Source organism: Ammodytes marinus (assembly GCF_949987685.1).
Source record: "Ammodytes marinus genome assembly, chromosome: 12".
Taxonomy (NCBI): Eukaryota; Metazoa; Chordata; class Actinopteri; order Uranoscopiformes; family Ammodytidae; genus Ammodytes; species Ammodytes marinus.
The window spans coordinates 22,371,173-22,397,572 of NC_137216.1; the positions used below are offsets into that span (position 1 = coordinate 22,371,173).

The window sequence follows — 26,400 nt, forward strand, 5'->3', positions numbered from 1 at the left end:
ATAAAGCATTTTCTTTTAAAAACTCTTTATTTCTATATACAATCAGTGAGAGCCACATACACACAATCCCTCTGTGACAAGGGAGCACCGAAACGCTGCGTGTAGATTGGCCTTTGGTTATTGAACATAATCAAAGCACGACTCGCGGCACAGCTGTGTGAATAACACCTTTCTCCCCCTCAGAGGTGAGGTTGCCATTCTGTAATGTTAGAAAGCAGCTTGTTCCATTTTTCTCCATCTGCATTCCTGCCACAGAGCATTTGGTCAGATTAGTACCAAAGGAGAGGAATGCAGTCTACTGGTGCTACAGACAACGACTTAACACATCCTACTACAACTATAAGCCGTATTAAAACCAGTCAAAAACAATAAACAAAAATGTCAAAACAGCTTACCACACATACAGATGTTGCTGCACATAGATACAAGGAAGTCACACACACTCATTAGGACAGCTCGAAACACCCATTTCAACACGAGACAATCACCACGATGCACACATACAAGTTCAGGACACAAACACACAAGAAATTCTATGAAATGATCAGCTGTAACAGATTGACCCATCTACCTCTATTCACTGTACCTTTTTTTTGCTAGAATATCAACTAACCAGGCCTCTTAAAATCTGCTTTCCCCCCCCCCCCCCTCTACATTAAGACTCCATATGTGTTTATTTGGCTCAACTTGCACTGTTGGCACAATTGGGAAAGTTACCTCTGTTGTGAATTAACTTTGCTTGAACAGAAAGAAAAAAGAAAAGGCAACATTTGGTCTTCGATATTACAAAAAGGATTTTTTTCTTTGCTGAAGTTCTCTGGTTTGATCCTCCCGATCAGCCTTTTTCCGAGTTAACGTACGACATCTCCGACAAGGTTGATGGAAAAAAAAAACTATCTATTGTCAGCGAGGTGTCCACAACAGTGCAACCACACTTTGATCTGTAATCAGCCAGGGAAGTGTTGGGCTATATTTAAAAAGAGTTTCTCCTTATCAGCAGGATGCAAAATAAAAAATAAATATCAGTAAAATCATCTGAGTTTTAAAAAGGTTTGCAGTGATGGATATTACTATAACTACACACAATTTTCAAGTCATGCTTTTAAAGAAAGTCAGACAAAAACGTACCGTGGAAAACTAGAGTTACTCTAGAAAGGAGGAATTATTTGACCTTTGATGTGGGGTACTTAATGCAACATGCACATAATTCAGTAAGAGAACCCTTTAGATTGAATGAGCGTAAATCATCAGGTACATTTCTGCTGGACCTGGTTCACTATGTAACAGAAATAATAATGAAATAATGGAAATCACAGTTTCACAGAAGGCAAGAACTACTAAGAATCACAGAACAGGGACAAAGTCTTTTTTTCAGATAGTAGTCAGCTTTCTCTTTCTCATCCTCCGTCAGTCCGTCCCATCCATCTATCTATCTCGACCTCTCACACACACCTGGCACAAACACATTCATCGTTGTGGTTTCAGTGATAGGACTGTAAATGGCACTAACACAAGCAGATTGTGGCCATGCAGAAACATTAAGGCAATACAGACATCTCCAGATGAATCTAAAGCTAAGGTAGTGTTCATTCAAGACTGGAGCCCGGGCTCCAGGGCTCACGGGTTCTAACCACCACCTCTTCCATTGACAAGCCCCTCTCTTGTCTCTTGTCTCTGGGGCGGTAAGGGGGGGGCAGGTTAAGGCCATGTGCATCCAGACTCTTCAGCTGTGTCCCGTTGGCTTCTGAGTGCTACTCTGAGGCACCTGATAGGTCAGATCCTCGGTGGGCGTGACCTGTCCAGTGGCGTTCTTGGGCGTGTCATAGGCTGACCTCCCTGTATGGCCGCTGTCTGTCTGTGTGAGCAGGGAGGTCGGCCCGCCACCCATGAAAGCACACACTGTGGAGGGCTGGCTCAAAGAGGAGCCTCCCGACGGGTGGCAGCCCATGTCAACCACAATGGGCGTAGCGTATTCGGAGCCCGAGGCGGGCAGAGGTTCTGCATAGGCGTGGTAGACGTCGGGGGAGATGGGAGCATCGTACATGTCCGGATCAGAGTACCCAGGGTCAGGCCCCTCGTCCGGTTTAAAGGTGGACCGGGCGCCTAATGTTGTAACGCCACTCACCAGGGGCTGAGCATACTCTGAAAAGAGAGCAGGTCATGGTATATTTAGAATAAAATCTCACAGTTAGTACCCGATGTCCACACTGTCACCAACCTGCCCAACAATTCTCCAGAAGCTGAGCAACTTGAGAAACTTTTGTTAACAACCTTATAACATTGAAAGCAGAACCAGGTGTGCAGATATTTTCTTTTTATGGTATTAAAGTACGGTATTTCACAACATTAAGGTTTGTAAGCTTGACAATTTAAATCTAATCAACTGTTTAACCAAAGGGCTCTATGAATAACACTTAATGTAAATAAACAAGTTTTTTGGTTGAATAAAACCTGAAACCAACCGAAAAACACAACTTCTGCGGATATGACACACGGTCAAACAAGTTGCTTGCAGTAAGGACAACAATTGGAGCAGTGTTTACCTGCAGGTTCAGCATGTAGTCTGGGTACTGCACCTCTCCCTGTGAGCCGGCCCACCTCGCTGCTGCTGTACCGCACTGAATCCTCCGTCTCCACCATCTTGGAAGGCAACAGCTGCTTCATGCTTTTCCACCAGTCTGCAGCAAAAGCACAACGAGGTGCATCAGCCAAATCACACACACAATGCACCTAAACTTTATCAGGCTGAGCTGCAAACAGATTACATACCTGTGCGATCCCAGTGGGGGAGATCATACGTTCCTTCTGAGCTCTTTTTCCTATAAAAGGTAAGAATAAAATAAGGGAAGGCACTACCATACCATAACTTTTTTTAAATAGTCTGTATTTCTTTTACCACTAAATCCCCTTGTCATTGTTTAGTATTGTGGTTATTTGTGTGCACATATTTGTTCAGTCTTGTACATTTTCACCATCTCCAAAAAAAAGTGATGTTTTTTCCCTTAATATGAAAATGAGAATACATACCTGTTCTTACAGTGCAAAGCGCAAACCACAATCAAGACGAGAGCAGTCAGAACCATGACCAACACGGGCACTAGAACTGCTGCCAGCGCCACATCTGACGAAAATACAACAATTAACACCAGATTGCAATCCTCTTTTTAGGATGAAAACGTGCTTTATTCAGATGAGTAATCCGACGCACCTTTGCCGGTGTGAGGAGGCATAGTAGTGTTTCTGATATCCGGGGGGTGTGTGGTTTGGCCGAGGTGAGGTGGGAGTTTTGTGCCCGAGGGAGGGGTATGATGAGAGGGGGGGAACGCTCTTGGCCACAGCTCTGTCCTCGGCCTCGCTGTCAACAATAAAACCAAAATATATGTTACTTCTAATTCTCTTTTTACGGAATGTTTGTTTATCTTTGAATCACCCCCTTTCTACCTACCTGCAGGAATTGGGCAGCCCAGCAACTCCAGCTTGAGTGCGATTCTATGGTGCCATTGGGTCGGGTTAATCCTCAAGTACCGGGACTCAATTGGAGGAATGAAGTTATTCCTCACCTCGTGCAGGCAGTTGGTGTTGCCTTGGAAAATCTACAAGAAAAATAAGAACAATCTCTTTTATTTGTGCCTGGAGAGTTAAACCCAACCTCAGCCCAATAGTTTAGAGAGAGCAAAAAAGGGTCAGCAGAGCCAATCTTGTTTCAGACTGTGAACAAATGCACTTTAAGACATAAGCTGATTATTTTCAAACTTGGCCAGCCAGTAAACTATTTCCCTCCACACAACAAGAGCCCGTGAGAATGGCAACAGAGAGAAACTGGTTAGGCAGCAGTTCCAGCCCGACAACCCGGCCACTAAATCCATATCCGTTCATTATTAATGCCCAAGTGTCCTGACTTGTCTACCACAGCACTCAACTCAAACCACTGACTGCTCTCATTTCCTGCCATAAACATCTCTTAGTCAATATCAGTTGCTATGGAAACAGTCAAAGTGTGTGTCCCTGCAGCCTTCTTAAGTGACATTTTTGTCCATTTTGCACTAATTTGAAGGAGGGGGGGGGGACTAAAAGGCAATGATGTCATTATTGAGCCAGAAGGGTTTTATTGATTTGCTGCTTGTGTTACCTTGTCTTGTGTAGAATTGGCTTCCCTGTAGGTGTACCACTGCTGCCCGTCGTTACTGTACAGGACCCGGTACGCTGAAACATAGTACTGGTACTCCCTCAGGGTGGAACCAGTGGTGGCGATACCTGGAGGAACAGACAGCCGAAAACAAGGACGTTATGTGCAGTTGGCTCCACTTTAAAGGTTTAAACACGAATGAGAGTCTGTAGCCATGCTCTGTCAGGCTGCACTTAGATATAGTGCTAAATGCTAATAACAGCAGTACAACTGAAGCTGATGGGAATTAGTTTAGCAGGTTTTTTGGTCATCCACCAAAGTATTGGGCAAATTATAACTAAACAATGATTAGAATGAAAGGGATCAACTACAGATCAAAATTACTCTTGAGTGGAACGTGAATGTTTGTAGTAAAATTAATGGCAGTCCATCCGAAAGTTGTCTTTATATGGTTGTATATTGTTCAGTGTTATATCACTAAAAGCCAAATATAACTTGCAGTTAAAGTCATGTTCTTCTTCTGGGCACCATAGATATCTGAACAAAATGTCATGGCAGTCCATCCAATAGTTGTAGATAGTTCATTATGGACCAAAGAGGTGGACTGATCTACTGGGCTTACAGTTGAATTAAAGATAGATGCTTTCGTGACTAGAAATTTGAGCGTGTGTGAGTGTGTGTTTGTATATGAATGTGTGTAGTCGTTGTGTACCTGTGATCCTCTTCTCCTTCTTGAGATCGACCTGCAGCCATTGTTGTTGGTCGCTCTGAGAAGGCGTCCAGGGCAGCCCCTCCTTCTTAAGCCGCGCCCCTGAGGCCGCCCACACACTGTGGTGACCAATGGTGTTGTTCCATTCCCACACTGAGGACGCAGACATCTGTCCGTCCGCCACACTTCCAGATGCTAAACCCAGCAACCCATAGCAGCCTGCAAAACAAGGAGGGGGTCATTACCATCATTAATAGCAATATAAAAATGTTTGGGACATTTAATCATATTTTTAAAATGCCTGTATGGTGTCGAACTGTGAGCGTGTGCAAAGACAGCAAAGAAGAAACTTGTAAAAACTACAGACATGGCAATCTTAAATGACGGATGCTGACGGTAAAGAAATTAAATCTCCTCGCAAAACTAAAATAGCTCCTTATGGTGCTCCAGAAAGGAAAACAACTCACCGTTGGTCCTGAAGGTGAAGAGGCTGTTTGACCTTGTTCCTCTGTGGACAGATGGATTACAGTGTCAAGTTAACATGGATCAATGAGTTATCATTCTACCTCATTTCATCATCTGATTTTCAACCATTTTTGAGTGATTATGACTGAAACGAAGCAGCAATATACCCAAAGTAAATGAAGAGCAGAGTGAGGCTTGTTTGTATGGTGCATTGCCTGCAGCTCTTACCCAGTGGAAGTGACGTTGTTGGCCAGTGTGGCCTGGTATTGAGGGATGCCTTTGCTGCTCACTACGCTGATCTTCCCTCCCACAGCGTTGGACACCACACCTGCGTGGACGGCTGCCACACACACAGGAGACGACTGGAGGAGGAAGGGAAAGAAAGGTGAGATTGAGGAATGCTCATTATGTACTTTTCTATTTCAACAACAAAATACTCCAGAAAACTTCCACCACATCTCATGAACTCGTGAAGATTAGGGCCAAGAGTCTCTGGGTAGATACTTGTATTTTGCTTTTGCGAGAAGCTATGAGGAATGGAACGAACCTCACTGAAATGTAGCTACGAGGAACTTTTCAAGTAACAGAACATTAGACAGTCAGTGCAAAAAAATCTATTTTTATATACAGTATTCATACCTCTTAACATTTTCTACATTTTGTCACGTTACACCCACATACGTAAATTTATTTTATTGGGATTTTATGTGATACACCAACACAAAGTGGTGCATCATTGTGAAGTGGAATGAAAATGAAACGTGGTTTTAATTTTTTTTTATAAATAAAAAACTGAAAAGTGTGGCGTTCAGCCCCCTGAGTCAATGCTTTGTAGAACCACCTATCACTGCCATTACAGCTGCAAATCTATTGGAGTATTTCTCTACCAGCTTTGCACATCTACAGACTGATATTTATTGCCCATTCTTCTTTGCAAAATAGCTCGAACTACAGATTCAGCATCAGATTGGATGGAGAGAGCGTCTGTCAACAGCAGTCTTTCTCAATATTCTCAATTGTTTTTAGGTCTGGACTTTGACTGGGCCATTCAAACACATGCCTATGCTTTGATTTAAACCATTATATTGTAAATCTGGTTGTATGTTTAGGGTAGTTTTCCTTCGGGAAGGTGAACCTCTGCCCCACTCAAGTCTTTTGCAGACTAACAGGTTTTATGCCCTGTATTTGGCTCCATCCATCTTCCCATCAACTCTAACCAGCTTCCCTGTACCTGCTGAAGAAAAACATCCCCATAGCATGATGCTGCCACCACCATGTTTCACAGTGGGGATGGTGTGTATAGGGTGATGTGCAGTGGTTTTCCACCACACATTGCCTTTTGCATTAAGGCCAACAATCTTCCATTTTGGTCTCATCTGAACAGAGCACCTTCCTCCAACCCTTGCCAAAAGCCATGCATAGTCAGATGAGACCAAACGTGACGTTTTTGCACGCCACACTTTTCAGTTTTTTATTTATAAAAAAATTAATTAAACCACGTTTCATTTTCATTCCACTTCACAATGATGCGCCACTTTGTGTTGGTGTATCACATAAAATCCCAATAAAATAAATGTACGTATGTGGTTGTAACGTGACAAAATGTAGAAAATGTCAAGGGGTATGAATTCTTTTGCAAGCCACTGTAGTTTTTCTTAATGCCTTTGTTGGAGTACACTCACCCAGGCACAACAGCTGGTGTCGTAAAAAAACAAAGGAGCCTCTAGAATGAACACAAACTGAAAGTTCCTAGTAGCTACTTGTAAGTGTTTTCTGGTTATTTGTGTACTTCAGTCCTGTCATTTTTTTTAAACAATTAGAAGTTTACCGAAATTTATGTTGGATCGACTCAACAACACTCTCTCATCCCACTCTTTTTCAGACGTATTGGGGCGTTGGCTGTGTAACTTTGCTTGAACAAAATCCCCTTATATCCATACCAGTGCTGAACACATGATCAGTCTGAAGCCATGAGGATGAGTTTACAGCAATGGTTGGGAAAGTTTCATGGATATATTGGATTTTAAAAGATTTTTGCAAGCGATGTAATAAAAAAAATACAGTATTTGGATGAAGCTGAATATGACAAAACAAAAATTCCTTTCTGGTTATGTCTGGTAAATTGGCTTATTTCAGATATATTGGGATGTGTGTGTATACGTTTTACGTATCCACTGCATATATTGTTCTCCACCAGAGAGCACTGAAAAGTAGATTTCTCTTAGCTGTAAAATGTCCCAGTTAGTGTGCATCATGGCCACATTTCTTTGAAAAAAGACACCCAAATATCTTTCTAAATATTACCAGTCAGACTTTTGTTATTTTCTTCTCTTATTAACTGTTTTTGTGATACATTTATCAGAAAACGTACCATATACTGTATATACATAACATCAGAACTTACTGGGCGGAAAAAATGCCAAAAGTGGGAACACCAATAAACCTATCAATACTGGTATTTCAGCGGGGACAGGCAGTGCAGTCTCATACCGTGACCACAGAGAAGCTCTTAACCTTCAGACTGTGGTAGATAAAAGGCTGATGAGTCAGCATGATGTCACTCCTCTGTTAGAGAGGATAGTGAGGGGCTTCTGATGCTAATGATTCACACACTGTCGGCATTCCTGTCCAAACCTGCTGCCACTGCACTAACAAACTGACCAAAAAAAAAAAAATCTGATTCCACTCTGGTCACGAGCTCCTTCCAAGGAACAGCTGGTCGAGTGAGGTGGAATTTTATTACTGGAAAAGACCCACGCTGGAATTTCACAGCTGACACCATTGTGGGAAAAAGCTCTGGTGACCCACAGAGTGACAAGCACGTGCAACACATGTTGGTGTACACACGCGCACGAACGCACACGCACAGACACACACACACAAATGCTGCCACAAGCAATGTACACTTGCCCTGTGACTTTTAAACTTCCCAAAAAACACACACACTACATCCTAAAGACAGAAAACCAAACCGCTAACGCAAACACAAAGCTATGCTCCAAACCACCGCACCCTGCCTCCAACAGAGGAAACCACACATAAAATGAGACACACACACACACACACACAGACATATGATACAGTAGGTGGGATGTGGGATTATATAAAACAGTACATGGATCACAGTTAGAAACACATTTTTAAGGAGAGAAAGGGCGCTACAGAGACTCTTCTGGGTGCGGCAGCTGATCCATGTGTGATACAGAAAGTATGACTCCACAGTCGCAGCTTAGTGACACACACACACACACACCACCCTAAAACACAAGCATCAATGTTACACTTAGAGGTATACAAAAAGAAATGCATGCACACGCACGCGCACACACACTATCTTCAACTTCTCAATCCCACTGACTTAGTCTCTCAGCTTTCTGTGTCTCTCTGCTCAGCACCCTGTTGCAGCTGGACTGGATTAGAGGCTTATTATTTTCGGCCAAACTATTATCTCACCTCCCTTTCACCCGCTGACCCTGCCCCTCCTCTGTGCCTGTGGGGCACCTCGCTCCCCGAAGCAGCACACCCCCGACGCTCCTCCCTGTCCTCCCATCAGCCAGCAACACCCCTCCCTCCCCGCTCCCTCTCTCTCCCTCAACAAACCCCAGCTCAGAGCATGAGGTCAGAGACTCGGCGCCCATGACTGCACGCACAGCGGGGGTGCCGTGAGGTCATCAGTCCAGGACTCGCATACCAAAAGAGCAAGGGGCCCCCGTTTACACAAAGGAAAGAGAAAGAATCAAACGGAAAGATGTGCGGGCCGGACTTGCGGTGCACAAAAACAAAAATAATGGGGCAAGGCCATGAAAACATGAGTCAGCAAATGCTTATGGTCTGATGGATCCTGTGTGTGTGGGGAGGGGGGGGGTAACAGTTGGGGATCGTGACCAAACAGTACAAAATCACAGGGGGCCATGACTCACGAACTGGAAATGTGACACATTCATAACTGTAATGTATGTACTCACCTCTCTGTATCCATTAGGAATAGTTCCAGAAATCTCCTCGCTAGATGTCAAGCAGCCTGCTGGACAGTATTTACTATAGAAAACACAGAAAGAAAGATTGGATGAGTATCGGACAGCTGGATCAATGCACAAATATCCACACAAGAGCACACAACGTTATTTACCTGAACTCTGCTTCAGGAAAATCACTTCCTTTGTCCAGGCAGGTGATTAGATCTGCAAAAGGCAAACAAACAGTGTCAGAACTGGTTTCTCTGTGAACCCGTCTCTTCCCGTTTCCCTCTCTCTCTCTCTGGACACAAAACAACCTTTTCCAGGAATTTTTTTTTTTGGCACTATCAAATAATCTGGTAAAATGCCTATGTGATAAAATTCCTGGCGCAACATCCCGAGATGGGATTGCATCCAAACACCCACAGACATTCAGTTAAAAAGATATAAAACAGAGAAAAGCAGAAAATCCTCTTGAGAATGCCACTTATTTGTTCATGATTTTTTTTTGGAAACAATTCATTGGTTATCGAAATAGTTGCTGATCATTCTTTTTCAGTCAATCAATTGATGCATTAAAGCGGCTACGAGTAACATTTAAATATCTTTTAAACAGCCTCATGTTTCCTCTCATAATCATAAATTACCTTTAACAGCAAACGAGACCATCAGTGCAAAGAAAGACGTTTTTATATAGTTTTTATTACTGCATTTGATCTGGTCGTACACCCAGTCCGATTTTCGGTTCGCTCGTGCATGCTCTATGGTCACATATCCGTATTGGTCGCAGATTTCAGTATGGCGCAGGAACGCGATTTGAGAAGCCTATCACTCCAAGTGAGGGAAGGGGATAGGGAGACCAGATCCCAATTCACCAGATGTGGAACAAAGACTACGTTTGTGCAGGACAATGCGGGACAAAGTGCCGTTTTTTTAGCAAAATAAACTCGTGTCACCACCGGTAATGCCAGAGACACGGCTTTCTATATTAAAAAGACACTATCTTTAGATCAGCGCGCAGCAGTTAAGTTAGCTACTGTTAAACAAATAGAGCATTAAGGCTGCGGCTTCACATTAAAAGCATTTCACTGGCTTCACATTAGCATTTCACTTGACAAACGTGAGTTGGCTTTTATTTTGAAGTAACAGGAAAGTAAACGCTGAAGCACTGCAGGCAGCACCTTCACAGAGCCACTGAGCCCAGCAGCCCGATACACACACACAGACAAACACACACACACACAGACAAACGGAGACTGCTGTCTCCTCACAGCTATCGGATAAATGCCAGATTATAAAACACGCATTTTTATTTTTCAATAAAAATGCGGGACAACGTCTCAATTTGCGGGACGTGTGAAAAGTAATGGAAATGCGATCTGGTCACCCTAGAAGGGGAGCTGGAGCCTTGTTTGAGACAGTTTGGCTATTTGTCGTCATAATGACTGATAATGGGGCTGAACTATCAAAGAAAAAAAAGAAAATGCAATGAAGAAAAGGTAAAAGGGAGAGTGATAGGTGGGCGGGAGGGCGTTGCCAAGCAACGTATACACAATTTCACGGAGCGAACCTAGACTGCAGTGTTTACTCCTAAATGAATGAGCGGTAGCCTACTAAAACAAAGTTTACTTTGCCTCACCAGCATCATCAGATGACCATTATTCATCTGAAATAGTCATTATTTACAACAACATAAACACATTACCTCATCGTGATCCATAACTAACTGCCGTCTCTCGTTCATTCGCTTTGTGTGGGGACACATACTCGTTCAGCTCCGTGAGAGGTGACAATGGATCAACTCATTGCAATCAGGTGTAGTTGATGCTGTGCCACTAACCACTCTCACCGAGCCGAAAAGAGTCCGGTGCCCTCACACTTTCAACACACGGACACGCACTATATTGCTTCCTGATTATTTGAATCTTGAGGCCCTGCACGAGCTAGAAAACAGCTTCACGACAGCTGGCGTCGTAAAAATACTACCGCTTTTGTTCAAAGGTGTCGCCAACGTGCCGACTTACTCGTAGTGGCTTTAAGCTTTTATTTTCTAGAGATGGATTTATAGTCAATTATCGAAATAAACTATTTTTTTTTGTTGCTAAAAATTTGATAATCCATTCATCGTTTAAGTCATTAAATGAAAAATTTCAAATATTTGCTGGTTCCTTGTCTTAAATGTGAGGATGTTCTGCTTCATATGTTACTGTTAGTCATTTTCAATACTTATATATTTCAATTTCTGAATTCCAAACATATCAAGTCAGCAAAAAACTGAGTGTGTTGGGGTTCCTAACAACAGGAATGTTTCTGTGATGAGGCCGATGACCACATATGTCCAGCAGGATGATGTGGGCTGCTGGGAATTCTACGTTTAACCCCCCGTGGTGGTGGCCGGTCTCGCCGAGTCTTGACCACATTATCAAACAGACCTATTTATCTGGTAAACCAGCCGGTGAGTCAAACTGACAAATAGCCCCAACAAACCGCAAGTCGCCATGGTGACTGATTTACTTAGCTGTGCAAACAGTCCGCCTACGCTCATCTGCATGATCAGTTACATGACAAGAAAAACACGCATCACTTCTTTAAAGCGGGGGGGGGGGGGTGGATGGCAGCACTAGTTAGGGTCAATGACGGCTTTGTCTGCCTTCTACAGTGATTCAGTTTTACTGAGATGACCACTTAGACTGAAATATCGTTCTGCTGCACACACACACACACACACACCACAGTCTTCCTCTTGTGGCTTCAATTATTTTTTTATCTGAAAATGTTCCACGTGACAAATATCAGTCCTCTAAAACACACCAACATTCATATTAAAAGGACAATGAGACAATGCCCAGATTTGAAACATCAGAATCTGCTTCATTGTCTCATGGATAACTATACACAATATCTGAAGTATTCTTGTACCAGCTGATTATGTCAACCTTCCATTATCAGGCTATCATGTGTTGTTGTGAATTCTTGGTTTATTTGTGTTATTCGTTTGTGTTAAAGAAACAACACTGATGCATTAGAAAATCTTTTCTGATGGAAAAAAAATAGAAGGAAATGTTTTTTATAACCTGCTCTGATATGAGAGGAACCTTATAGCTGGCTCTCATTCACTGTAAGCTTATTAAACTGGTTTTATTTTATTTGTGGATAAGAGGTGATACATTCAGATAAAAACTTTTATCATTGATCGCAGAGTAAAAGAATGAGACGCATCATAAAATCTCAATCAGTGTGTGACTGCCATGTAGAAGTGACTCTGGCGTTCGACATTACCACAACATAGTAAATCGTCATTAGATTAGCTTAATGGGCCGATGTCTGAAAGTGACCAATTAACACACAATTATGGCGCTTTTCCACCACACATTTAGCTCTACTCGACTCAATTCAACGCAGCACGCAAATAGAACCTCCTGGACGTGGGCGAGGTCGTCATACAAAGGGGCAGAAAGCCAACTCCAGAGCCAAGTAGCAAAGCAGAAATTATGAGCAGTTGTTGTATTATTAACTGAACCAACCACCAAAAATATGGATGGAAAATGTTTAAGAAATACCCCCCTTGTACTGTTTGCTAATAGAAGTAGAAGAAATATTGCGACGGGCCAATAAAGGGGAGGATTGGTGTCCCGATGTGTGACTCGGCCACTCAGTCAGCTGTCAGCTATAGGGATGCGCCACATACATCCCTATGCATGTAAACACGGGCATCATAAAGTTGACTGTTTTCTGCTTGTTTTAGGATACTTGTTTTCAAATGCAAGCTCTTATCACTTCAGAAATGCCTCATTCTCCTCAATCCCTCCGTGCTATCTCCTGTCTTCTGAAACACAGGCGACATTAAAAATGAGGGTTAAACCTGATTGTACTACCTAATAATAATAATAATAATAATAATAATAATAATAATAATAATAATAATAATAATAATAATAATAATACAAGTCAGAAGATACAAAAGCATTTTATGAAAAACATTGTGTTGTGTTTATTGAAATGTTGTTTAGAGATCCTGATGGGTCTAAAATTTCCCAAAACTGACAACTTAACCCAATATTATTCATGAAGTCATTTGAAAGATACCTGATCCAAAAGGGACCAGAGTACACCCAGACCGGATCCTGAATTTAACCAAGAATAATTAGATCCATATCCAACCCATATACAGTTAACCCATACAGACATAGAAGACACATCGCATTTCCATCTCACATATTTGTTAGCCACGGCTAACAGCAACGTAGCCTAAGGAATGGCAATGTGGGACAGTCAGTTGGTCGGTTCACCACTTTGGTCCAGACTGAATTATCTCACAACTATTGAGATAGTAAACAACATGTTGGCTCTGTCAATGTTAGCATGTTGACATGCATTCTCACAGAGCCACTGGCATAGCTGAAGACTTCAGTGTTGTGGGGCTTACCCTGAAGTCACACGATAAACTACCCACGCTCAAGATTCACCAGCAGTTACAAAAGCAGATTAGTCAGCCTGGTTAGTTATCTTTCGTTTCCTGCACTGCTATGTTTTGGAAATCATATACCAACACACATATCAGACCTTTAACCTATATCACAAATCTAAAGCTACTAGGCATTATCTCCAATTTTCTTATTTTATGTGTCAATTTAAAAGGTGGAGTCAGCGAGTCTCGAGGACGCTTGTTGACAAAATCAATACTTGAGGGAATAGCTCCACACTATTCGATGCCTGTCCATACAGAAAGAAATCCAGTGTAAATACACAACATAAGCTCTGTAAAACAGGCATGTTGCTAATTATGGTGGGCCCCCTGTTGTTTACCTATCCATTGTGTACATACCAGTTTAATGAGCCTAGACTGTGTATTAACACCAGATTTTTTTTCAGTGCTTACACAGACTCCACCTTTAAGGAGAAATAAAGTACTAGTACTGGATGAAATATGGCATGAGGAATTTCTCCGTCTCCAAACCTTTTGTATATGCACTTTCGGAAAAACCTAAATGCACAGTGGTGGAGCTGTACAGATGAGATAGTTTCTGATGGAATAAAAATAGAAAAGACGTACAAATTTAGAACAGTTAAAACCATGGCGGTGGTGGAGTATGACACTGCTGTAATGAGACTCAGTCAGTCTTTGACTCATATCACACACACACACACACACACACACACACACACACACACACACACACACACACACACACACACACACACACACACACACACACACACACACACACACACACACACACACACACACACACACACACACACACACACACACACACACACACACACACACACACACACACACACACACACACGTCTCCAAAGCAACTCTTAAACCCAGCTCCACAAAGAAATGACAAGCATCATTCCTGTCTGTTACACCCCCCTCCCCTGTGACCTATGAGGGATCACACAGCCAGGTGAGTAAGCTGGGTGCTTCTTGTTACCTGTGTGTTCGGTGGTGGAGTAGGACAGGTAGAATCCTCGTCCAGTGTGGTGTGTCCCACTCATGAACTGCACGGTGACACGGTTGTCAGTGGACTCGATCAGCTCTTTGACCTTCAGACCCAAGCCGCAGTACTTCACTGTTTAACACATAGACAGACAGCACATACAGGACAGAGAGGTTCTGGTTTAGTTTAATAGATATAACAAATGTGCACTATTTTTGATCATGATTTAGTTAATGGTGGAACTCATGCCAATAAATCCAGGAGAATATGGTTTAGGATTATTTTATCATATCCTATTTTTCTTCCTGACGTCCTAGCATTAGCAGCAGAAAATGGGTGAATGGATTAATAAACCAATGAAAAATGGTGATTAAAGGGGACCTATAATGCATCTTTCATGACCTGATGTTGGATAGTTGTGTATCAAATAATGAGGTATATATGTGCATTTAGGAGTGAGCCCTGCAAGCTGTTTTGATTGGCTCTGCACCACTCTGAAGCAATGTTTCAGCAGGTTTTTTCTAACTTGGGTTCACATTGTCGTCACAGCGATACCGACTTCTTTATATGGTCATAATGCTGCACGCAAAGCGATGTGCGTTCGTTCACCGCTTTCTGCTTTCTCAACATGGGCCAGTACAAGGCTGGATTAGCGGCTAAACTGCTGCTTAAATTCTGTAAAAGAATAACACTTTTTTTTCTTACATGAAGTAGAAACACATTCTTAGGTAGAAGGACATCGCTGTTCCACCGATACTTTATCGTGTTGAAGTGACAAAAGCAAAAGGTGTAAGTAACATTTTATCAGTGTCATGCATGTGTTTATTTTGCGTCACATTTGGAAATAACTGGTCTAGCTCCTCTATAGGAGTCCAACATAAGAAACAGTCCTGAAAATAAGTATATCTTGTCGTCTTTAATGATTTAATCTAAGTTTTTGCTATAATATCAACCTTTTCCCATTACGAGTGGTTGAGATACTACTGTATCTGTATAAAGCTGTGGTGACAATGTTTGCTCTGTTAAAATGTATGGTGTTGACTGACCCCCCCCCCCCTCCCCAAAAAAAAATTATGTAATACTTTTTAATAAAGACCTTCACTTGAGGAGACACTTGATTCAATGTTTTTTTTTAAACCTTTTAAGACCTGCGGATATTCTAAATTAAAGCATAGAGCAATTCAAGAAATAATTGTGGGCTAACGCTAAATTATATTCTTTCCATTCAACATGAGAGTTCACCTGAAGCACTTTTAATTTGTTTTTATCCCTAATCAATTTGAGGGCCCATCTTTTTACAGCCCCATAAAAATCCAGAAATCACCCATTAAATTCCTCGTCCAGAGCTTGCTTTGTATTAAACTGTTGGTTTATGGGTCTAGCGTTTATTTCCGATCTTCATCACCAGCAACTCTCATTGAAAGTGTGCCCGGCAGCACTATGGAACGAGACCAAATGTGTCTGTAGGCGTATCACGTGACACATGCAGTCACCACCACATCTCCATGAACTTCATTAACCTGGTTCCTTATGGGCTTTCTGCGGGCTTTTTTCAGATTGCTTAAACATCATGTATATGAAATCATTTTGACAGAAACAGTTTTGTAGTGAATGAAAGGATTCTCCTTGGCCTTATATCAAAATTATTTTCATGTTTGACCATAAAAAAAATAAAAAAAACATTCTCCTCTGGGGCCTCTTAAAAGTCCATACGCAAGGTCGACATAAAATGCACAATTGCAAGAAATAATACAAATGAAATTCATTATAATGACAAAGATCCAGTTTGTATTTTCTCAGGCAGAATAGTCATATCCTTATTCCTGGTTAAAAAACATGGTTAAGGTCATTGAGAGGTCTGAATACTGACTTAGCAAATGATGAAGTTATTGCAGCACACGTTAATAAGTTTTTCAATACACGATTTCTTCAGTGCACATAAACATAGAGGGTAAAGAAGCTAATCACATTCCTTTCTGATGTCACTAAGAGTTGAAAAGGGGAGGGGGGGGGTCTCCCAAGCTATTCCACCATCTAACTAGCTTTCTGACGTTGTACAGTGCAAACCTGAATTTTAGACTGTGTGTACATTTTGGTAAAAAGAACTGTTGCTTTAGACAAATCCATTCAACTTCAGTATAGTATCCGCTCGTCACTCACCGATCTCACTCCTGCCGGGTCCGATGGCGTTGTAGAGGCGGAGGTAGTTGACCTGGCAGTCTCTGTCTTCTATGTCCAGCTCGGCGAAGCGAAAGTGGATCCTGTTCCCGCGGGGCACACTGATCTCCCACTCACACACCGTGTTGTTTGGGTACGGCCCCGGGTAACCAAGAGAGGACAGAGTCCCACTGCTGGGGCCAAGCACACTGGGGCCACAGCCATCACCTGCAAGACAAGACAAAACGCACAGTTTAAGGAAAGGATCCAAAACCAATCATGAAGGATCCACTAGAAATAGTTGGAACCGTTTAGCCAAAGTCAGACATATTTATCCTTTGCCATTAACCTGCATCGTTGGAAAAACTATTGATAGACATTGATGGGCAGCCCTGAAGCTCTAGGTGATATGTCCCTTCTTATGGTGAACTGAACTGTGGTTCATATTGAATGAATCTCATATATGCTGCCTGGCCTGCCATAATCAGACTCTTGAAGACATCAGGACGTTTTAGAAACCTAAAAAATGTATCAAGAAAATAATCACCGGAAGAAACTGCTGCCAAATGATTCATGATGGTTTAAGTCCATCATTTTGGCTGTGTTGCAAAAAAAATAAACCAATTCTGACCAAAACCTAAAAATTTAAGGAGGCAGCTTATCACATGTTATTTGTTAAAAATCACACATCTAAAATTAAGACAATATCGTGAATATTGAAAATGTCAATTTCCAATGATTGGGACCTCTGACCTTTTAAAGAGACGTTTGTTTTTGTGTCTTTGATCTGTCAGAAAGCAGAGACATGCATTGTGTATCTGTGTGTGGATGGATGCTGTGTGCTCATAGAGCTGAGATAACGCTCAACAGCCACGCTTCATGGTGCTAAGTGGATGTTCTGGGGTTACGTAAGAGCCTCTTGGTGGACACTATCCAGATGAACAGGACAAAAACAAAACTGCCTTCCCCTCACTCTGACTCACACATACTGAACAACTGCATGGGCTTTGGCAGGAGCTCTGTTTCTCTTCCTACAGTCAGACACACACACCAGAATGCAAATTCATTCAAACAACAATCCATATTTCTGCTTTACCACCAGACCTGCTGACAAGAGGAAAAAATGATCAAATAATACCAAGAAATAATTCATGGCAAACTGTCCACGTGTTTAAAGTCATACCCCCACTGCTACCCCACCCCCAATCTCGAGTCTAAACCACCTGAGGTTGCCTCTTTAAAAAAACCTACCAACTCTTTGCATTATGTTACAATACGTTGTAAAGTAATTCGAAAACAACCAAAACACATACAGCTCGCTGTTGTTGTAGGCTAGTAGTGGCTTCACAGTAATCTCCAAATAGAGCTACCTGGACCGAGAAACAAGGCCACAAATTCCCAAAATGTGCTGTTGTCTCGTACACAGCTACTTAAACCCAGACTCCGTCAACAAAAGTGTCAATTAAAAAAAAGTAGGTAGCTTAAGGGTAAAACACTTGTTACAGACTATGCCTCTGAATGCCAAACAATTCGTTTAAACCCACATGTCAATTCGGCTTGCAATGTATCCACCTAGCAAGAGTTATTCCTTCACAATTTCCCTTTTTCTCCCTTTTCTCAGAACCGGTTTGCCTGGTTTTTACTACACCCAAAAACACACCATGACGGGCGGTGGAGAGCGGTGTGTAAAACCAAGCGGAACTACACGTACACACCCGGTCCATGTAAGGTAGCTTTTTTTAGTTTGACGGACAACAATAACACTGTACCGTGTGCCTCGATCTTATCTCTAAACGTCCGCGTTGATGTTTAAAAAAACACACACAGCATGGCCGCGTGTCGCCCCCCCCCCCAACACACACACACACTCGGGGTTGTCACCGCAGCTGTGGGGTACCAACCTTTCTGCGCTCGGCAGCTCTCCGCGGTGAGTATGATGAGAATCGACAGGACGAAAACCCCGGCCCCTGTCGGTCCCCTGCCCACCATTACCGCTCTGCCTATAGCAGCCTACAGTCTGAATGCATACTGCTCGCTTCTGGACCCGGTTGCACCGCTTCAACCTGTACCGTAGGTGGGAAAAAAACACACACAAAACAGACACACTAATCTTCAAGTCCACGAGAGCGAGTGCGCGTGTGATTTTTTCCTTGTCTTGTCTTCTATTTTTCTTCTTTGCTTGTCGTTGAAAAAAATCCAGTGGTTAGCGACACTCTCCCTATGGAGGTAACAGCTCCACACATACACACATTACACACACACCACAAACACACACATCCAAGCTGTGGAGCTACTTCCTCCACCGAGGCTCCTCCTCCTCCTGGTCTGGATCTGGGACACCCGAGTCCCCCAAGTGGTCTGAATGATCCCAGGTCTACCAACACCCCCTTTCAACATTAGACTACCTTTTAAATTAGGCCTACTTAATTAAATAATTCAAAATTCGACTTATTTTTATTCCAAGGTTTTAACAGCATAGGCTACCTCGAAATGAAGGTTTTGTTCCCATATGAGAAAAGTGAAAAAGCTGATGGGGTTAGGAAAATAAACTTGTTATGTTTTGACAAATTAAGTTCTAATGTTACGGGGAAAACACAATATAAACTAATGTCATTGTCGGCTATTACAAGAGAAAAAGTGATTATTACCAACAAAATAGTCCCTTACTTATTATTTTTTTAATATTTATTGTTGTTAATTGAATTTCAATATTCTGAAAACTAAGTACTGTAGGTTCCTTATTTTTTACAGTCTATGGTTCCTTCTCACTCAACAAAATGCTGTGAAATGGGCCTACTGTCCCAATCCCACTTCAGTTACTTATTAAGCAGTATTTGTAATGTTGTTGGCTAAGTGGTCAGAGTGGTAATGGGGTATCAAAGGTGTTTAAATGTTAGATACTAAAACAGATAAAAACAGACTCAATATCATCTAACCAAAAATGACCAATGCTATAATCCACTCTCTTTTAGTGTGGGTTCAGAACATACAGTATTTATAGTAAACACACATATAGTGTGCATATAGCCTATATTCATGTATTTTTGTATTTGATCTATTTCGGTTATGCTATTGTCCACTCCTTACATTAAAACATATTACAGTGTAGTACAAAAATGTAGTGCCAAGTACAGAAACTAGCCTAAGCCCTGCCATTAGATACGTGAAAAGGACCAATTGTTTCCCCCCCATTATATTGTAGAAATAAAGATTTGTGTGAGCTTATTGACGATTACCCACCCTCCCCTGTTATAATTGCATTAATTTGTTGTTCTTTCAGCTGTGAGCCTCTTGTCTGTACAACAAAATGTGGACGAAGAGAATACACAGTATACGTCCTGGGATCCAGATTGATTTAATGACTGGTTGACACGCATCATGGCCCTAGCTTTGGCTGGACATTTCAGAATAGCCCAGCAGTAGATTAATGGAAAGAAAATATTCACTTATTATTGCTCTACAATAATACACCCTTGCTTGGCGAAGAGTTTGGATGTGATGCAACTTTCAGAGTAACCAATAGTAACATGTAGCAACAAACACAGATTTTTAGCCTGTAGCCTGTGAGTTATATATCGGATGATTCACAGTTTTGTTTTTTCTTTCATTCTGGATGGATGAGCCAGTGTGTGTGTGTGTGTGTGTGTGTGTGTGTGTGTGTGTGTGTGTGTGTGTGTGTGTGTGTGTGTGTGTGTGTGTGTGTGTGTGTGTGTGTGTGTGTGTGTGTGTGTGTGTGTGTGTGTGTGTGTGTGTGTGTGTGTGTGTGTGCAGGCCGTAGGCAGATGTCCATGAGGGTTAGAGAAAGTGTAATGTTAGGATAAGCGTTCAGATAGTTACTCATGCTGAAAATGTCCACTTGTACATTCTCTCAATATACACCCTCCTGCCTCAGTGTTTCTCTATTCCACATTCTATGACAGGAGGGGGGGGACTCCGATACACTCAAAGTGGAAAGCTTATCGAGATGCTGCCCTGAGGGACATTCTCACAAACTCCCTCAAAAGTGCAATATAAAGAACATATTGTGTTAATATATTATATTATACATGTTTAAGTGCGATATAATGCAATTCAGTGAACTATCCCTCCAGCTAATAGTATATTTTCTCCATATCGTTTTTCAATTCTTCGATTGGGGTTTTTTTTTTTTTTGCATTGACTTTACTAGGTAGCAGTTAAAGGTGGTGTTGTGCTTAAAAGATTGTCATCCTTATTTACATGCAGTAGGGGAGAACGGGGTAATTTGTCACACAGGTTGGTTGTCACAATCGTTATATCTCGGAACCAGAAGGCACTGTCTGTGAAATTTTGGTATGTAAATATCCAGAATTGGGATCAGAGGTCACCTACATAGTCTTCCTTGGAGTTAGACTGCTGAATTTGAGGTGAGACGACTGTTTGTGTTTTTCATGTCAAATTGAAAATATTTAGCTCCTTAGTATTTTTCTTCTTGGCTTTTACACAATGGGTTTATAACAAAACACTTGTTACCCATACAAAGTGTGAAGGGTAAACTATAGTTTAGATTGTGGTTAGCAAGCTGATTAGTTGTCAGATGGTTGTTGGCCTTGATGCTAGCAAGAAATTCAAGTTGGGGTTGGTCGTCATATTTTTTGGGGGGTTGGTTGTCACATGTTATCTCAAGGCTGCAGCCAGAAAAGGAACCCAATAACGAAAGAAATTGTCAAGCTGTATCCTCACTGACACCCCAGAGAAGGAAAGAATAGAGCAGGAAAAGGTAGCTAGCATGCAAAAGAAAAAAGGGCAACAAAATCAAAACAACCCAGTGCATCCCAAACTAGACCAGCTGCCAAGGCTACATTAAGTTATGTAGGCCTATTTGTCAACTTGACAATGCAATTAAACTTTCAAATTTAGTTCTACTTTCTTGCCTTCTTTTTAAGATTATTCCCATTAAGATTACATTGTGACAAACAACCCCATAGTGTTTGACAACCGACCCCTTGATGGGGTTGGTTGTCACAATGTGTAAGGGTGTCTTTGATGATTAATTTCTTCTTTATTACAATAAGATAGAAAAAGTGAGGGGTACACATTTCAAGCCAACACCTTAAGCTTCAATTTAATGTAGGAATGACTATTGAAAGATGTTTAGGTGATAAGGAATTCTCACTAGAGTAAAAAGTGTGCCTACTTACCCCGTTCTCCCCTACATGAGGGGGGGTGGGAGAATATTACCACTAACTATGACCTCAATGCTAAAACATCTAATTGAATGAACACACACTATGCACACAGCTTGTATTAACACATATGGTTACACAACATATACTTCTGACATCATTTTCAGGATGGCCAGAACAACTACTAGACTTTGTATTGGTCTCATGTCAACGATCTACTATCTTATCTTACAACATATAAATACAAATCATCATGTGTATATGTTCTTAGATAAGATATTTTGAATGTGATAAACTATTACAGTGAGGACCTCTGCTGGAAAGCCGCATATTTTGTGAGAAAGTTACTCCAGTCCACTGCCACGGTAGTGCTGCTGCAACTAGATTGTGCCACTTAGTGGTCACAAAGTATTATAACAAGTTGGCAACTGCTGACTTTTTTCAAAATTTGAACTCTCCTTTACATCTGAAACTTCTTCAATGACTATCATTTCACATGCCTTTTTTTCACATTATGTAACCTTCAGTATACCATTCATATATAGTACCTAAACTGAGTGTATCACAATTCATATAAATTGTTTTAAAGGTGCACTATGCAGTTTCAGGGGAGGGGATTTGTTTACATATGCAGAGCCTGCAGTTAGTTTACAAAACATATTTTTACTCTACATGTAATTCTTAATATTGAATAATGTCATCACCATAAATAAAATAAAAAATATTTTAAGGCACCTGGAACCAAAAGTAACAATTGAATGGGTTTGTAAACAGAACTGTGGGCCCAGCTGCTGTAAACCACAACAGTGAAAAAGTAACCTTAAAGTTAGCTTTTCTAACTTCAAACAGTGTTCCAGGGATCCAATTGTCCCATAAGGAAAGTTTGTTTATTCAGGTAATATACCCAAACACACCCAAAGTTACAAATTGCACCTTTAATGCATTTCTTGACATTATACATGAATAATGAATTGCATGTGGGTTTGATTGTGACAGTGACGGTAAGTTGATCAACAGATCGTTTTTGTCAGATGTTTTTGTTGTATGTTTTTTGTTTTCCCTTCAGATTATTTGATAAGGCCTCGGCAAAGCGCTTTGGGACAAAAAAAAAAGATTGTTCGTGAGAGTTTAGTCATCACATGCCTCCTGGATCATGTCTGTACCTGCTGATCCACATCTGGACAACAAGCAAGCTTCTTTGCACTGTAGGGTATGCAACACCACACAATAACATAACCTCAGAATAGAAACTTAAAATAGGATAATAAAATGAACTCTAATGAGTTTCTGGTACTTAGCAAAGACACAATTGTGCAATCGATAGTGCAAGTCAAGCAGATATTGCTAAACACTTGAGAGTAAGGTGAAGTATTGTCTTTGAGGATTAAACAGAGTTAACTGTCCATTTATAACATGATATAACATAAAATATATTGAAAAATTTGTCATTAAATATATATATATATAGATGGTATCTTGAGGAATGTAAATACTACCAGCATACAAATCAGTAATATAAGAGATATGATGAATAAATGGATCAGTCCAAATAGCAGTCTGTCCCTTAACCTGAGGTGAGGCTTCACTACCCAATGATAGTAGTGATGTTGAGCAACTAAATCCAATGCATGTTATAACACAGAACACCCTTTAATGGTACATATATCACACATTTGTTTCTTGCAGAAATTACCTGATTAGTTTTTCCCAGAATATGATCTAACAGATCAGGGTTTTTAGATTCCTCAATTTTACACACATATCAACATTCAAAACAAGTACTGGTGGAATTGATACTTTTTGATTGGCCCACCCCAACAACAATGCTGATCCTTCAAACATATGATCATAGAGTAGTACACACACACACTTTCACCTCTTTCCTCTTTACTCATCTGCATGCATGTGAACTTTGAACATGACACTTCTGTTAAAGTAAATAGATGTTGTACAAGCCACAAAGTTATTGCTCACTGGTGGGATAGGAAAACACATGAAAACAAGCATTGTGTTTACCAGCGGCCACTGAACCGCAAATAAAAGCAGTGCAATTAAATGTTTCAAGAATCGATAACACCTGCAGGCTTTAGCTCCCTCTTGTGCATAGAAATGGACACATCACTGGTGATATGTGAAGGACGTAAAGCAAAGGCTGTACAGCACAAGGTTACGAACGATATTGATCTCCTGTTAAAGGGGAAATTAATGGAATTTCCTGCAAACGTTTGAAGTCTCAGCACGTAGCTGTTCTCGACCGGTCAGCTTGAGAAGGTCAACAGGTAAGGGGGAAACCTAATTGGTATTCTAACACACTCCGTTGTAAAGAGAGAATTGGACTTTAAAGATTTTAGCAAAGATCCTGACAGTTTATGATCAACCCAAATAATCTGGACAACCAGTATTTGACAACAACAGGTAATATAGTACATTAAGACAAGTGCTGTTCTTATGTACAATTTAACTGACAATGTATTTCATGTACATTGTACAACATTAAACTAACAATTAATGAAGCATAATCTGTTTCATTTAACATTACGTTTCTTAATATACATTAACACATCCATAACTATAACCCGAGGGGGACGATTGTACTTGAGAAGTATTTTTAATTTCATAAATATATTATTTAGTATATTTATTTATACATATACAATAAATACATCAATTTTGCAAGTAAGATTTTTTTTTGTTTTACCACAACATGCACAGTGAAAGTAAAGCTTTATGACTTTAAAGAAGCATTGCAGCATTTCACGCATGCGTTTACTGTCTTTTTTATGTTTGTCAGCCATATGACTATTTGTCCTCCTCAGATTTATGTTCAATATATTTAATGTAGGCATTTAATTCAGATAGTAGAAGTTCTATGTGTGTGTGTGTGTGTGTGTGCGTGTGTGTGCGTGTGTGTGTGTGTGCGTGTGTGTGCGTGTGTGTGTGTGTGCGTGTGCGTGTGTGTGTGTGTACTTCAGTCAAAGACTCAATCAGCCAAGTGTTTTCCATGTATGTATCTTTTGTTTGTGTGCCTGTCTGAGTATATATACATGAGTTATGTGTCATTCTCCATCCATCATCGCAAACGTCAGGTAGAGGAAGAGCACAGTTTGGGTATCTAAGGGTCTGCGGTTGTCTGTATCATTGTGGAAGGAAATGTGGTTTTCTAGCTACCGGTTTGTTCCATTTTCTTTTTCATTATATAAACAAGACGGACTGGATGAGAGCGTGTCAGTATCCTGCCCACACGGCCTTATGGGAGATCATGGCTGGTGGTCCACTGCTGTGTAACCATTAACTACAGTGTCTGTTCACACCACAGCACCCTCCAGTGGGACAGTAGACATATGTTCATACATCACACAGTCAGCTTTCTACATACCTCCTCCTCACACAAATAGACATTTTATGGAAGACATACCAACAATATCAATCAGACCCGGCGCACAGATGGTTGTCTTTTAACTTGGAGAATGTGCTGTATAGTTTTTCAACAGGAAACTTTGGGAACACGCTCTTTGTAAATAATCAGCGGCAGACCCCCCAAAACCAGAGGGGACTGTAAATGATGGGTGTCATTTTGCCTCAACCGGGAGCCCATCTTCACTGGGAATACACACTAATAAACAATTGAACAAGAAGTTCATTCAACATTATGTGCACATGCAAACACATGCAAAAACACAGAGAAGACATTGTAGAATGATGAATGATGTGAGCAGGAAAAACTAGTATTAAATGTGTTAAAAACTAACTGATTTAGGGTTCTCCTGCCCCACTGTTTGTGGTAAATTAATAATATGACATTTGTAAAATATACTTGTCTGCATTATTGTTGAGAGTAAGATAGGAAGATTGTTTCCACTATGATATCTCAACATTCAATATGAAAATGGAGCCAGCGGACAGTTAGTTTAGCTTAGCTTAGCTTAAAAGACTGGAAACAGCTGTAAATAAAAACAGATGCTTTATAAATTTGGTATTTGCATTAACCGTGCGGTAGATTGTGTTGTTATAATGGATTACCTGATTTTGTGACGCTTTTTTTTCTTTCATGTGATTGAGATATTTCCATAAAAGATTTTTTACAAGCTGCGGTTTTAGTTTGGATCTCGGACAAAAGTTAAGTTTAAAAGCTTCAATAACTGCGACTGAGTTTTTAAACTTGCGGGTTTTCTATCTTTTGTTTTTTAAGTGTTCTGCAATATCTAGTCTTGGTTCAAGGCCCAGAGCTTTCTCTGTGGCTGAGAAACCCGGACATGAGCTGGGTTGGCTCTGTCTGACAGGCCCAGGATCCATTCCTCGGCTTTGTGAATACATTCCTTGTCCAGGTGCTGTGTATTTTCTTTTTCATTCTGCATGAGCTCCTCATGTAAACCTTTCCAGGCCAGATTCATTC

The 26,400-nt window shown here is 41.0% G+C and overlaps 1 protein-coding gene across 1 annotated transcript; it reads right to left on the bottom strand.

The window, feature by feature from the left end:
• Positions 1-40: 40 nt before the first annotated feature.
• Positions 41-19,126, bottom strand: dcbld2 (discoidin, CUB and LCCL domain containing 2). Its single transcript, XM_080037627.1, has 15 exons — positions 18,765-19,126; positions 16,867-17,091; positions 14,701-14,838; positions 9,430-9,481; positions 9,266-9,338; positions 5,529-5,662; positions 5,303-5,343; positions 4,839-5,054; positions 4,130-4,254; positions 3,446-3,593; positions 3,209-3,355; positions 3,028-3,121; positions 2,770-2,819; positions 2,544-2,678; positions 41-2,142 (listed from the first exon to the last, which is right to left on the bottom strand). Exons 1-15 carry the CDS (start codon positions 18,850-18,852, stop codon positions 1,724-1,726), a joined length of 2,085 nt encoding a protein of 694 aa, XP_079893753.1. The 5' UTR covers positions 18,853-19,126; the 3' UTR covers positions 41-1,723.
• Positions 19,127-26,400: the final 7,274 nt, after the last annotated feature.

Excerpts from the sequence above, each read along its gene's own strand:
- dcbld2 (XM_080037627.1), bottom strand. The coding sequence starts at position 18,852 with ATGGTGGGCAGGGGACCGACAGGGGCCGGGGTTTTCGTCCTGTCGATT. Across the intron at positions 5,344-5,528 it reads AACAACGTCACTTCCACTGG|AGGAACAAGGTCAAACAGCC; the intron begins GTAAGAGCTGCA and ends ATCTGTCCACAG. Across the intron at positions 5,055-5,302 it reads CTTCACCTTCAGGACCAACG|GCTGCTATGGGTTGCTGGGT; the intron begins GTGAGTTGTTTT and ends CTTGTTTTGCAG.